Here is a 14778-nt window from a genome sequence, read left to right on the forward strand (position 1 = left end):
TCTTCCATATCTAAAACTCAGTCATTGTGGTTACTTGATTTTTTCAGCTCATTTGTTCTTTCCTGATGTGAATATTGAATTCTGCTTGATAATCATAGATGTATTTGAAAACTTTTAAATCTCCAACTTGGATAATCATAGTTTTACTACTTTTTTTATATCTAAATTGTTCCTTCAACCTTTATCTGCCATTGAAGAGGGCATAGAAAGGAAATTAGAGCCGTTATGTGCTGTTTACAGGGAAAAAAGAAGAAAACGATGAAATTTTCAAATGGGGTTTTTAGAAAATGTATTTATTTTTTAATTGAAGGATAATCACTTTACAGAATTTTGTTGTTTTCTGTCAAACATCAACAAGAATCAGCCATAGGTACACCCATGTCCCCTCCCTCCCAAACCCTCCTCCCATCTCCCTCCCCATCCCACTTTTCTAGATTGTCACAGAGTCCCTTTCTGAGTTCCCTGAGTCATACAACAAATTCCCATTGGCTATCTATTTTACATAAGGAATTGTAAGTTTCCATGTCACTCTTTCCATCCATCTCACCCTCTCCCCACTTCCCCTCCCCCCATGTCCATAAGTCTGTTCTCTATATCTGTTTCTCCATTGCTGCCCTGCAAATAAATTCATCAGTACCATTGTAGACTCAGAATCTTTGTAGATTCCATGTATATGCGAATAGTATATGATATTTATATTTCTCTTTCTGACTCGCTTCACTCTGGAGAATAGGCTCTAGGTTTGTCAACGTCGTTAGAACTGACTCAAATGTGTTTCTCTTTATGGCTGAGTAATAGTCCATTGTATATATTGTTCTAGTTCTATGAAAAATGCCATTGGTAATTTGAAAGTGATCACACTGAATCTGTAGATTGCATTTGGTAATATAGTCATTTTCACACTATTAATTCTTCCTACCCAGGAATATGGAATATCTCTCCACCTCTTTATGTCATCTTTCTTTTCTTTCCTCGGTGTCTTAGAATTTTCCATATACAGGTCTTTTGTCTCCTTAGGTAGGTTTATTACCAGATATTTTATTCTTTTTGTTGCAGTGGCGAATGGGATTGGCTCCTTAATTTCACTTTCTGATTTTTCATTGTTAGTATATAGGAATTCAAGTGATTTCTGTGTATTGACCTTGTATCATACAACTTTGTTAAATTCATTGTTTAGCTTTACTAGAAAATAGTTTCTTTTGGGTTTTCTATGTGTAGTATCATTTCATTTGCAAAAGAGAGAGTTTTACTTCTTCTTTTCAGATCTGGATTCTTTGTATTTCTTTTTCTTCACTGATTGCCATAGCTAGGACTTCCAAAACCACGCTGAATAACTGTGATGAGAATGGACAAATTTGTCTTGTTCCTGATCTTAGAGGGAATGCTTTTCATTTTTCCTCATTGAGAATAATGTTTGCTGTGGGTTTATTCTATACAGCCTTTACTATGTTGACCAAGGTTCCTCCTGTGTCTATTTATTGAAGCGTTTTTGTCATAAACAGGTGCTGAATTGTGTCAAAGGCTTTTTCTGCCTCTATTGAGATATGATCATATGGTTCTTATTTTTCAATTTGTTAAGATGGTGCATCACATTGAAATTGGTTTGTGTATATTGAAGAATCCTTGCATCCCTGGCATAAACCGAATTGATCATGGTATATGAGCTATTGAATATGTTGTTGAATTGTGTTTGCTAGAATTTTGTTGAGGATTTTTACGTCTGTGTTTGTCAGTGATGTTGGCCTTTAATTTTCTTTTTTGTGTTGTCCCTGCCTGGTTTTGGTATCAAGGTGATTGTGGCCTCATAGAATGAGTTTGGAAGTGTTCCTTCCTCTGCAATTTTTTGGAAGAGTTTCAGAAAAATAGGCATTAGCTCTTCTCTAAATGTTTGATAAAATTCCCCTGTGAAGCTATCTGGCCCTGGGCTTTTGTTTTTGGGAGATTTTGGATAACACTTTCTATTTCAGTGTTTGTAATTGGCTTGTTTGTAATTTTTATTTCTTCCTGATTCAGTTTTGGGAGGTTGAACTTTTCTAAGAATCTGTCCATCTCCTCTCGGTTGTCCCTTTTATTAGCATATTGTTGCTCATAACATTCTCTTATGATCCTTTTCATCTTTGTGTTGTCTGTTGTAACTTCTCCTTTTTCATTTCTAATCTTGTCAATTTGATTTTTCTCCCTCTGTTCTTGATGAGTCTGGCTAGTGGTTTGTCCATTTTGCTTATCTTCTCAAAGAACCAGTGTTCAGTCTGATTAATCTTTGCTATTGTTTCCTTCATTCTCTTTTTGATTTATTTCTGCTCTGATCTGTATGATTTCTTTCCTTCTGCTGACTGTGGGGAGTTTTGGTTCTTTTTCTAGCTGCTTTAAATGTAGAGTGTTGCCTGTTCAAAGTTTTTCTTGTCCTGGAGGTAGGATTGTGCTGCCATCAACTTCTCTCTTAGAAGTGCTTTTATTGAATCCCATAGGTTTTGGGTGGTCATGTTTTTGTTGTCATTTGTTTCTAGGAATCTTTTGATTTCCCTTCTTATTTCTTCAATAACCTTTTCGTTATTTAGTAACGAATTGTTTAATCTCCCTGAGTTTGTGCTTTTTTACATTTTTCTCCTGTAGTTGATATCTAGTCTCATAGTGTTGTGGTCAGAGAAGATACGTGATATATTTTCAATTTTTTAAATTTACTGAGGCTTGATTCGTGGCTCAAGATGTGGGCTATCCCAGAGAATGTTCCATGTGCAGTTGAGAACAAAGTGTATTCTTCTGCATTTGGATGGAAAGTCCTGAAGATATCAATTAGATCCATTGGGTCTAATGTTTCATTGAACTTTTGTGTTTCCTTATTGATTCTCTGTTTTGATGATCTGTCCACTGGTGTAAGTGGGGTGTTAAAGTCCCCCACTATGGCTGTGTTGCTGTTGAATTCCCCTCTTATGCCTGTTAGTGTTTGCCGTGTGTATTGAGGCGCTTCTATGTTGGGGGCATAAATATTTCCAATTGTTATATCTTCTTCTTGGATTGATCCTTTGATCATTGTATAGTGTCCTTTGTCTGTTATAATATTCTTTATTTTAAAGTCTATTTTGTGTGAAATAAGACTTGCCACACTGGCTATCTTTTGGTTACCATTCAAATGGAATATCTTTCTCCATCCATTTACTTTCAGTCTATATGTGTCTCTAGGTCTGAAGCGGGTCTCTTGTGGGCAGTATATATTTGGCTCTTGTTTTTGTATTCATTCAGTTATTCTGTATCTTTTGTTGATGAATTGAATCCATTTATATTAAAGTAATAATATATATGTTCCTGTTGACATTTTCTTAATTGTTTTGGTTTGTTTTTGTAGGTCTTTCCTTTCTCTTGTGTTTACTGGCTGCAAATCCCTTTAGTATTTGTTGTAAGACTGGTTTGGTGGTGCTAAATTCTCTTAACTTTTGCTTTGTCTGTAAAGCTTTGATTTCACCATCAATTTTGAATAAGATCTTTTCAAATAGGGTTTTCTATTTCTTTCTTATGTCATAGTAGTACTTTAAAATGCCTCATAATTCCATCCTCACATAAGCATTTCTCTTCTACAAATTAAAACTTGTCTTTTAAGATCAACTTTAAAACAGAGTCCTCTTGTAGCATCTTGAATTGGTGTTTAACAATTAAACCTTTTCATTACACAAAATGCTTATTATGGTAATAGGACAGAAATGAGGATTTTCATATATTTCGATGCTGTGAAATTTTTCTTTCTTCAGTGGTAGGTTTTTAAACTTGCTTGCTCTTTTGTGTAAGACAAAAAAAGAAAAAAATGTAGCTATTCTCCTTTAAAGAAAAAGGAGAATGAACCCTACTCCAATTAATGAATTAAATTATTTTGCCAAAGTCACGCTTTTAACTTACCTGATTCATTTGAGGAATTCATTTGTTAATTTTATCAGATTCAAGATTATAGAATTGTATCATCTCTTTTGGTGCCATAAAATGTTAGGGAATGCCACTTTAGGCGCTTTGAACAAATCATTTAACCTTTTTTTTATTTTAAAGCTGTTATTGGTAAACAGTGGGGCAAAGGTAGATAGTTATTTCTATACCCTCTAGCTATAAAATTTGATGGTCACTGAATGTGGAATTGGGAAGCATTACTTACATTCCAGAATTCCACACTAACACCTCCTCAGTTTCATTGTGCTCCTTGTGTTTTGGTAAACTTTGGTTCATATATTTCAGTGAACACCATCAGGGTTTTGCTATGTCCTGGATCCAAATGAAAAAAGAATTAGAAAAGGCAGTGGGGAAAGAATAGCTTTAGTGCAGAAAGAAGAAAGTTTCCTTTCTGTCTCTGAGGCACTAAGGTGTCACATCCTCTACATCTGACTGTTTAATGGAAAATCCAGGTGGTAAAGACCAAAGAGGACAGATGTTGTGTGTTTTTATTTCTCTATCTCTGCCAGTCAGATGGGGAAGACTGGATGTGAATAATTGTATCTTATTAAAAAAGCCTTTCTTGAAATTTTGGGAATTTTGTTTCTTTCCCTCAGAAAAAAGCACATTTTACAAAAATTTCAGTGACTTGTAAGTGATAAAATTTATGTAAGCACAAATATATTTTTATCACTTAAAATCAGGGCCAATACTGAGTCAAATAATAAATTGAAAACAGAGTCTCTAGAATTAGGTAATAGCAATTATTCTTAGTGTCAAACTTTCATTAAAGGTTGAAGAAGAAAAGAAGCACAAAGATGCTGCTGATGAGAGTCGACTGATTCAGCAGAGAAAGAGTGGAGGAAATAACATGCAGGCGTTTCCTGCTATGGAGAATAAAGGTTCTCATAGGTAAGCCTATATCAAAATTTAACAGTAGGTCATTTGTTATTTTCCTGTAAAATGATTTCTGACTTGAGCTAATGTTTGTGATTTACACATTTTATATTTCACTAGGGATATAGTTATTTTGAATACTCTTGTCCTTTAGCCTCAATACTAGAGTTCCTTTGTTAACATACCACCGTGTTACAGTATTAGAGTATTCTGGAGTTGACTGCATACTTGCCTTAACCAGTGTGTTGTAAAGTTAAATTTATGTCACTGATGAGCATCCTTTCATTTCAGTCTGAGGGCTTCTCTCAGCGTTTCTCATGAGGCGGGACTAGTGGTGATGAACTCCCTCAGGTTTGCTTTGTCTGGGAAAGTTTTTATTTCTCCTTCATTTCTGAAAGACACCTTTTCTGTAAAGAGTACTCTTGGTTGGCAGTTTTCTCCTAGCACTTTGAGTATGTCCATGGATGGAGCCAGATTGCTGTTGGTGGCGGGAGAGCCGATGAGGCACCTGCCTTTCATCCATGATGCTGATGTCACCCATGTGGGTGGTTTACAAGTAAACCGACCCCGCCCCGCCTAAATTTGATTTCTTCTTTCATGGTGGATGTGCCACATGTCATTTTAAAAGTCATCTAAATTAAAGTGTTACCTTTCTCTTTGAGGGTTGTTTTTTTTTTTTTTTTCAATTTATTTGGCTGCGTTGGTTCTTTGCATCTGCAGTGCTTGGGCTTCCCATTGTGGTGGCTTCTCTTGGTGCTGAGTGTGCGCTCCAGGGTGCTGGCTTCAGGGGTTGTGGAGCACAGGATTCATTGCTCTGCAGCATGTGCTATCTTCCCTGACCAGGGATCGAACCTGTGCCCCCTGCATCAGCAGGCAGATTCCTAAGCACTGGAGTACCAGGGAAATTCCTAAAATAAACATTACTGTATTTAAAAGCAAAACAAAAAAATACAGAGTAAATCTAATTATGACTCCCATGTCTAAGAGTCATGGTGTTTAGGCAGTGGACTCCAGGTTTTCAGTGTAGCCCTTGAGGTTCTTCCCAATGTCTTTCCAGAGCATCTCTCTACTTTCTTCCATGTATTTTGTACTTTTCCTTCCAGGTTCCTAGGAAACAACCTAGATGCCGTGTGCCTGATCTGTGTACTCACATTCTAATCTCCCCGTAGAATGATTTCTCGCTTTTCTCTTCCTTTTGACCTCCTGTCTTCACTTCTTCTGCAAATCCTTCCTTATTTTACTTATCACTTTCATATGTCAACTCTTACATATCATATTGTATCATAATTATATATCTCTGTTTGAAGGAAGAATTTGTTTTCTTGCATATGGTTGGTACTTCATAACTGTTTTTTTTTTTTTTAATTTTTAAACTTTACATAATTGTATTAGTTTTGCCAAATATCAAAATGAATCCGCCACAGGTATACATGTGTTCCCCATCCTGAACCCTCCTCCCTCCTCCCTCCCCATACCATCCCTCTGGGTCGTCCCAGTGCACTAGCCCCAAGCATCCAGTATCGTGCATCGAACCTGGACTGGCAACTCGTTTCTTATATGATATTTTACATGTTTCAATGTCATTCTCCCAAATCTTCCCACCTTCTCCCTCTCCCACAGAGTCCATAAGACTGTTCTATACATCAGTGTCTCTTTTGCTGTCTCGTACACCGGGTTATTGTTACCATCTTTCTAAATTCCATATAAATGAAGCAACTGACAAACGACTAATCTCAAAAATATACAAGCAACTCCTACAGCTCAACTCCAGAAAAATAAATGACCCAATCAGAAAATGGGCCAAAGAACTAAATAGACATTTCTCCAAAGAAGACATACAGATGGCTAACAAACACATGAAAAGATGCTCAACATCACTCATTATCAGAGAAATGCAAATCAAAACCACTATGAGGTACCATTTCACACCTTTCAGAATGGCTGCGATCCAAAAGTCTACAAATAATAAATGCTGGAGAGGGTGTGGAGAAAAGGGAACCCTCTTACACTGTTGGTTGGAATGCAAACTAGTACAGCCACTATGGAGAACAGTGTGGAGATTCCTTAAAAAACTGGAAATAGAACTTCCTTATGATCCAGCAATCCCACTGCTGGGCATACACACTGAGGAAACCAGAAGGGAAAGAGACACGTGTACCCCAATGTTCATCGCAGCACTGTTTATAATAGCCAGGACATGGAAGCAACCTAGATATCCATCAGCAGATGAATGGATAAGAAAGCTGTGGTACATATACACAGTGGAGTATTACTCAGCCATTAAAAAGAATACATTTGAATCAGTTCTAATGAGGTGGATGAAACTGGAGCCTATTATACAGAGTGAAGTAAGCCATAACTGTTTTGTGAATTAATCAATGACTTAATATGGGTAAGAGTTGGAATTTTACAAGAATTGGTTTTTTATTCTTTATTAGTCGAATTATTAGAAAACAATGGCTTTTTTTGGACTTTTTAAAGTAGCGATCCTGGTGTGCACAGAAAGGGAGTAAAGAAAAAGAACGATAACAAATGGACACCAGAAGAACGTGTGATTGCACCAATATTTGAAAAGAGCGATTCACTGACTGGTGGCCTGCTGCACGTGAATGATGATAGCATTTTAAGGGAAGTGGATCAAGATGATGGCAGGTAACATGGACAAATTCTTTATTTCTAGGGGAAGAAATATTAGCACTGAATACTTCTTCTGGAAATAGAGCAGCATAATATAGTATACAGGCCAAGAGAAGAGAATCCTCAACTCTACTGGATGAACACTGCCCAAAGGTTAAGGAGAGGGTTCGTGGCTTTGGCCAGAAGTCATTTCAGTAAATAGTCCACTTGGAAGCTGGACTGTAGTGAATACACCTAAACAGCTCTGTCGGGAATACTTACTGGGACAGGCAATGGAGACCTGGATGGTGACTGAAGAGGAATGTGGAGTTCAAAAGAGTTTCTTGTTTTATGTTAAGAGGGGAGCTTGTAGAGTGTGTATGCTCTTGGAAATGAGCCAGAGGAGGAAGTGTTTACTGAGTTTAATCTTATTTGCATTTCCAAATTAGAAAGCTTATTGATTGTATGACATTATCTTTAAACTATTACAATAAATTAATTATACAGTATTATTATTATACATGATTATTATGTACATATGTACTTCTGTTCATATGTAGATTTTGGTAAGGCCTTGTTCATTGGCTCTGAAGCATAATATTCTTATGTAAATGAATATGTAGATGATTACTTAAGTTAATTCTATCATACATAGATTTTTAAAAATTATATAATCATGATTTACAAATACTTAGGTTATACTGAGTAGGATTTATCATTCCTTGATGATTCTAGTTGATAGTATCATCGTGGGTAGCTATGATTTTGTAAGGTGCTCTGAAACATCATATCATATTAACTTCATAGTTGTTTATAGCTTCCAGGGAAAAGGGGAGGATTTTGTTTATTTTCAATAGAAACAATTAACAATCTTTTACAGTTTATTACTTTGGATGATAAAGATCTAAATGACAAAACCATGCTTCCTGTCCTAAAAGTTTCATTAACACATATTATGTGTTCAATAAGTGTATGTCAGATGCATAAAGAAACAGCAGAATGGTTGAATGAATGTGTATTGATGAATTTCTTTACAAAAAACAAATCTTTATTGAAAGTAGATTTCCAATATTGCCTACATCTAAAGTCTTTTTGTTTTGTTAGAAATATGTTTTAAGATTCAGAATTATCATTTGTAGTTATAGCTAGACATGAAATAATAATATAGATTCATTTGGTATCATATTACTTAAAAAGACTTTTCAATATCACTTTCTCAGCATATTTTGGAACAGCAGTGTTCAGGCCAGATTTCCTGGCTTTGAATTCTGGGCTGTTGGTGAACTGCTGTGTGGTCTTGGGCAAGTTCCTCAGCCTTTCTTTGCTCCATTTCTTCCTAACTAAAGGATCTAATATATTACCTATCTGCCAGAATGATCGTGAGGATTAAAACGCCTTTAAGACATGTCAAATGCTTGTAATAATGCATAGCCGTTGCATAATAAGCCCTCAAAAAGCTAATATCATGGTGATAAAAATGGGTTTCTTTCTTATAAGGACTTAGGGAATACTTCCGAAATAGGTTTTATTGTCATGAAAGTTAGTTCTTATTAAAAATGACAACTGCAAAAAACCCTGGTATACTGCTTCTATCACATAACGCAAGTAGTGTTAGGTTTTTCCTTTTCCTTTGATCTAAATTTAATGTTTTATTAATATTACAGATGTATTTTCTTTGTCCTTTAATGCTACTCTTTTTTGTTGTTTCATCCTTTTATAGAAATTACTTATGAATGCAAAGATGTTATATAAAAAACAAACATTTAGGTACTGTTTATATTTTCGAGTTATTAAATTTTAGCCTGAAAAGAATCATTTTTTTTTTTTTAGGCCTGCAAGGAAAACAGCATATGAAAAGAAGAAGGTATAGTAAAAAAAAAATATTAACTTTAAAATATATTATCCTCTAAAAAGTACTTTGTAAAAGGAATAGTGGCAAAATAGAAAATCTTCCTTTGCTGAAGAGACTTTTACTTTGAAAACATAATTTAGAAACTCTGTTGATAAAGTTATCCTGTTGATAAAAACCTGTTCTTTTAAGAAGGCTCTGCTTTTGCTTTGATGAAGATATTTATCACCTTTGTACACTTGGTATATTTTATACATATTTTGAGGACTTTGTGAACCCGTATTATTTATGTGTAGGTCAAAGAACAAATTAATTATGTGAATGACCTTGATAACCTAACTCAATCATCTGAAACTGCTTCTGAGGATGGCGACATGCTTTACTCTAAAAATTCCCTGTTGCCATCTGGCAGGTGGCTGAGGGTTGTGGACCCCCTCCCTCTGTGCCCGTCAGCCCTCCAGGCCACCTGCCCCATGAACAGCTCAGAGGTGGCTCCACTTTCCCAGCTGGGTTCTCCCTCACAGTAGAGTCCTCAAGGAAGGTGTGTTTAACTGGCATCCTCAAGAGGTACAGGAATTCATCCTGTGGATTTTTTCCAGCAGTTGGTAGAAACCAAACACTCTTGAAGTTGATTGTCCTTCATTCTGCAGAGCTCCCAAGTGGCATCTCAAAGCAGAGGAATTCACTCCCCCACCCAGTGTCCCTCCAAAACACGGACTGGGTCCCATCCCTGAGGTCCTAGCAGCAGATCTCCCACAACGAAAAGCTCTCAGGAAGAGCTTGGGAAAGTAGTACTTGTAATTCAAATCCATTTGTCTACAGCAGTCAGGTAGGGACACACCATGGCCTCATCCAAGGAGAGGCCTTTAATATTTTCCATAGGAATTGATCTCAAAATTTTTGCGACTGTCTTGCAGAGCCGGGACCCTGATTGTGGTTTAGGCCAGGACTGTGTGTGCTCCACCGACGACTGCATTACCCGACCAAAAGTCCCTGTGCTCTGGAGTGAGCGTGTCAGTCACTCCATGCACGTCATCACCTTCAGTGGCTAAATCAGAGTCTGTTCTTGGCTCCACTGTCATTTTTTTAACTAGTACCCTATCAACGGTCTTTTCATATCATTTGCAGTTTTTCAATTAATAAAAACTGAGACATCAGTTGTAAAAATACTTTCGTACACTTTAAAAAGTTGTTTATTTAGAATAAACTTATAAAAGTCCCCCTCTCACCAAGGAAAAAAAGTAAAAAAACCTCTTGCTACTAACAGTAGCTATTCTTGCATTTGGTAGTGATTTCCCTTCCTTGATAGATGATTTAGGTTAGTTTATCACTTCCACTAAAGGTAAGGAGGAAACTACAGGCAGTTCAGAGACCATACTTTGGAAGTCATTCTTGTACTTGAGAGAAAATGACCCTCTGCTCTGTGTAGTATCCTGTGTCAGTACAAGGAACTTCTGAAAACAGTGATAGATGTGCTATAGTGTACATTTAGTGATCATTGTTTGTCATTGTATTTCTCCCATCTTACTATTTTAAATAGTATGAAGAGAGAATGAAAGTTATTGCAAATAATCTCATGATTCTCTAAGAAGAGCTCTCTAAATTTTACCTTATTTACCATTAGTGTATATACCATGAATGACATAGGAGGATTATTTTGTACTGATATGTTTGTACTAGAGAAGTAACTGTGGTTTGATATAAGAGGACTAACAGAGTCAGAAGACCTGATGAAAAGCCTGCAGCTTACTTATATAGTTTTAACTTCTTCCTTTTCAGAATCATTATAGCTAATGAGTTAATTGATGTTTGTAGAAGTGCTTAGTATAGTTGTCAATAGGTATAAGCCTTACAATTGCCTATTAAAATGTTAGAAAGGTAGCATATTCTTAAGAAAATAATTTTTGTATGAAATTTAATCTATTTAAATATATATAGAGCTAAGGCTCTTACTTGAAGTAGCTGTATAGAAGGTATCAGATGCAGTGTTTTTAAAGGTAGCGAGTGGTGTTGTTATGGAATTATAATTGATTTACAATATTGTGTTAGTTTCAGGTATACAGCACAGTAATTCAGACATATATGTATATGTGTGTGTATATTATATAAATGGGGCTTCCCTGCTGGCTCAGACAGTAAAGAATCCACGTGCAATGCAAGAGACCTGGGTTTGATCCTTGGGTCAGGAAGATCCGCTGGAGGAGGAAATGGCAACCCACTCCAGTATTCTTGCCTGGAGAATCCCATGGACAGAGGAGCCTGGTGGGCTACAGTCCATGGGGTCGCAAAGAGTTGGACATGATGGACTAACACACATACATACACACACACACACACACACACACACATATTCCTTTTCAGATTCTGCTTGTAGAATATTAAATGTAGTTCCTTATGTTGTACAGTAGATCCTTACTGGTTATTTTATATACACTTGTCTATATATAAAATCGTATATGTTAAACCCAACCTCCTAATTTATCCCTTCCCCTGCCCACTTTCCCATATGGTGAGTAAGTTTGTTTCCTGTGTCCGTGGGTCTCCTTCTGTTATGTCATAAGTTCCTTTAGATTCCACATATAAGCAACATGACTTGTTTTTGTCTGACTTACTTCACTGAGTGTGCTCATGTCTAGGTCCATCTTTGTTGGTGCAAGTAGCATTATTTCATTCTTTTTATGGCTTCGTAGTTTTCCATTATATAAATATACCACATCAGATACAATTTTTAAGTGTAGTCAGATCTATAAATCTTTTAAGCTTTCTGTGTTTGTTGTAATTCAGAGAAAAGCCTTTCCAGTTCTGAGCTTCTTGAAAAGTCCCTTGGGCTTTCTTTTACCTTTCATGGATTCATTGTCTTCAATTAAATTTTTGAACCTTTGGGAATTTCTGCTTGTATAAGGTCTGAGGTTTGTATCGAACCTCATTTTTTCCATTTGGAGATCCACTTGGTGCAGTCTTTTCACTGTATAAACATACAGGTTAGTCTTGCATTTCAGAGGAAATGATGAAATGTCATTTTATTGAGTACTAACTAAAAGTCTCCTTTGTCTCACTTAGGTTTCTGATAGTGGGAGAAAAGCAAGAGGTCTGTTGCGTGAAAACCACATGCAGGATGCAATTGCCATGGCAAGACTAGGAATAGACACAGTGAACAATCAGAACCAGGAAAAAGAAAAGAAATGTTTTGAGGGTATTGAAATTGTAGAAGGAGAGAATGATTATCCTCAAGAGGCAATAAAATTGAACAAGGAAACGTTGACAAAGGCCATATTCCAACATACTGGCCAGCTTAACATTCCAATAGCTGAAAATACAATGCTAAACCCTGAGCTGGAAAATGCAAAACAAAGCAAACAAAGACTGGAAACAGAAGTGGAATCCTACCGTTTTAGACTGGCTCCTGCCACACATGATCATGATCAAGGTCAGACATCACAAAGAGACCTGGAACTTGCCTCCCAGAAAGCAAAAGATAAGAGGTTACGCTTGCAGGAGCAAATGAAGATCGATATGGCTAACCTGAAATGTGACAATGAGATGCTTTCCCAGGAACTTTCTAAAGTGAAAAATAAATTCAATCAGCTAAAAATCAAGCTGCATCAGACGACAGATGATCTCAGAGAAAAGACTTTGATGTTAGAACGTGTCCAGAGAGACTTACGCCAAGCACAGTGTCAAAAGCAGGTTATTGAACACATGTTCAATGAACAAGGCAAAGTGAATGAATACCTTGGAAAGCAGGAATCCTTAGAGGAAAGATTATCTCAACTCCAGAGTGAAAACATGTTGCTCCGACAGCAACTGGATGATGCACAAAACAGAGCCGACAGTAAAGAGAAGATAGTTATTAGCATCCGAGACCAGTTTCTGCAGACTTTGAGAAAACTTCAGGCTGAACATGAGGAACAACGTCTGATGCTGGAGGAACGAAACACGGAGTTAATCATGTTATGGAAGCATGTAGAAGAGAGAATGCGTCAGTATGAAAATGAGAAAGCAGAAGGAGAAGTAAGTATCCAGAAGGAGAAATAATTCTCAGATTTCCTGAAAGAAAATTCAAAGTGATTCTTCATTCTGGCTAAATGTTGAATCTAGCTGAATATAAAAAATACACGGGCTGTGAATCTATGGTCTCTAAAACAGACTAAAAGCACACCTTGTATCCAGCAAATAAAAATTAGACCCAAGAGATGCTTCACTTTGAGTAGAGACATCGTGTCGCTTATAAAATGTCTAAGAGATTAAGTTCTGAATTTTTAATATAGATGGGTATTAGTAATTTATTATTCAGATAGTAATTTTAATCTCTATGTAACCACATGTCAGTATCATGATGAAGCAGATAAAAGAAACGCTCAAACCTAAACTGAATATTTTGAAATTAAGCTTCAGTTACATGGATTACCCTGACAGTCAATTCCAGGTTTCCCAGATGCTATTACTTATATATTGTACTTTGGCTTCAGTAGCTTGTCATACCTTTTTGTCATACGTGTTGGTGTAATTTTAGTTTTATTCATGTAAATTTGAATTAACTTGGAAAACATTTCAGGCTTGAATCATTTATTCTTATGCCTCTCAACTCTTTAAAGAGTTGTCATGAAATTGAGAATTCATTGACAAGTCATTTAAATATACTTGTCATTAAATCATAATTTGGGACTCAAGTGGTGAGCTTTAACCAAGCTCTTCTTGATTTAAACTTCCCACTGCTATTTATGCTATTTACTTAGAACATTTTTACAAACAATTTGCTCCTAATTCTCATTTTAAGGATCAATTACTGTCATTTGAATACCAGTTTGCCCAATAAAAATGGAGGGTGGCAGGATTCGTGAGCAGCAGGAATGGAGTGAGTCAGGGAGAGGGTTGTAGGGGCCGCGGTCTGGAGGCAGGTGGAGGCCAGGTTATCGAGGCTCCTTGAAGGCATGGGAGCAACCTCATTTTTTAAAATTTCATTATTCTTTTATATTGGAATATAGTTGATTTACAATTTTGCGTTAGTTTCAGATGTACAGCAAGTTGATTCAGGTATAGGTATACATATATCCATTTTTTTTCAGATCCTTTCCCAAGTAGATGCCTGCAGAATATTATGGTTAGCCAAGGGTAAAGATGGGGAGGAGGGATAAATTAGGAGTTGGGGATTAACACAGACACACGACTAGATATAAAAGAGATAAGCAGCAAGGGAATGGCCTCATTTTCCTTCTGAGGAAGGAATCTATTGGAAAGATCTGAGCACTGGACTGAATATGTGAAGATCTCTGATGTTAATCGAAGCCTCTAATAAAGAAAGAGGAAAAATGTTTCCACAGTGTGGAATTTTCCACCGCTTGTCCCACCTACACACCTGTTTCGTTCTGGACGTGAGGTGGTGAAGCTCTGCAGATTTATCGGGAGGGGCAGGGTGTGGACAGTGGGGCTGCCTCTTTCGTCTGAGGAACTTAATATCAGGAAGGCCGGTGGGGAGCCCTTCTGGGTCTGTAACCACATTCAGGGAG

At 36.7% G+C, this 14778-nt stretch overlaps 1 protein-coding gene across 5 annotated transcripts in view; it reads left to right on the top strand.

The window, feature by feature from the left end:
* Positions 1-14778, top strand: part of LOC133258938 (ankyrin repeat domain-containing protein 26-like) — a 70646-nt gene that overhangs the window by 41381 nt on the left and 14487 nt on the right. For 3 of the 5 annotated variants that reach the window (XM_061435687.1, XM_061435686.1, XM_061435683.1), the window contains 4 exons: positions 4703-4821; positions 7288-7458; positions 9253-9286; positions 12332-13282. In XM_061435687.1, the coding sequence (XP_061291671.1) occupies positions 4703-4821; positions 7288-7458; positions 9253-9286; positions 12332-13282 (1275 nt within the window). The remainder of the gene's footprint in view (positions 1-4702; positions 4822-7287; positions 7459-9252; positions 9287-12331; positions 13283-14778) is intronic. The other 2 variants (XM_061435684.1, XM_061435685.1) reach the window with 2 other exon arrangements.

This window comes from Bos javanicus, chromosome 13, assembly GCF_032452875.1.
Source record: "Bos javanicus breed banteng chromosome 13, ARS-OSU_banteng_1.0, whole genome shotgun sequence".
Classification (NCBI taxonomy): domain Eukaryota; kingdom Metazoa; phylum Chordata; class Mammalia; order Artiodactyla; family Bovidae; genus Bos; species Bos javanicus.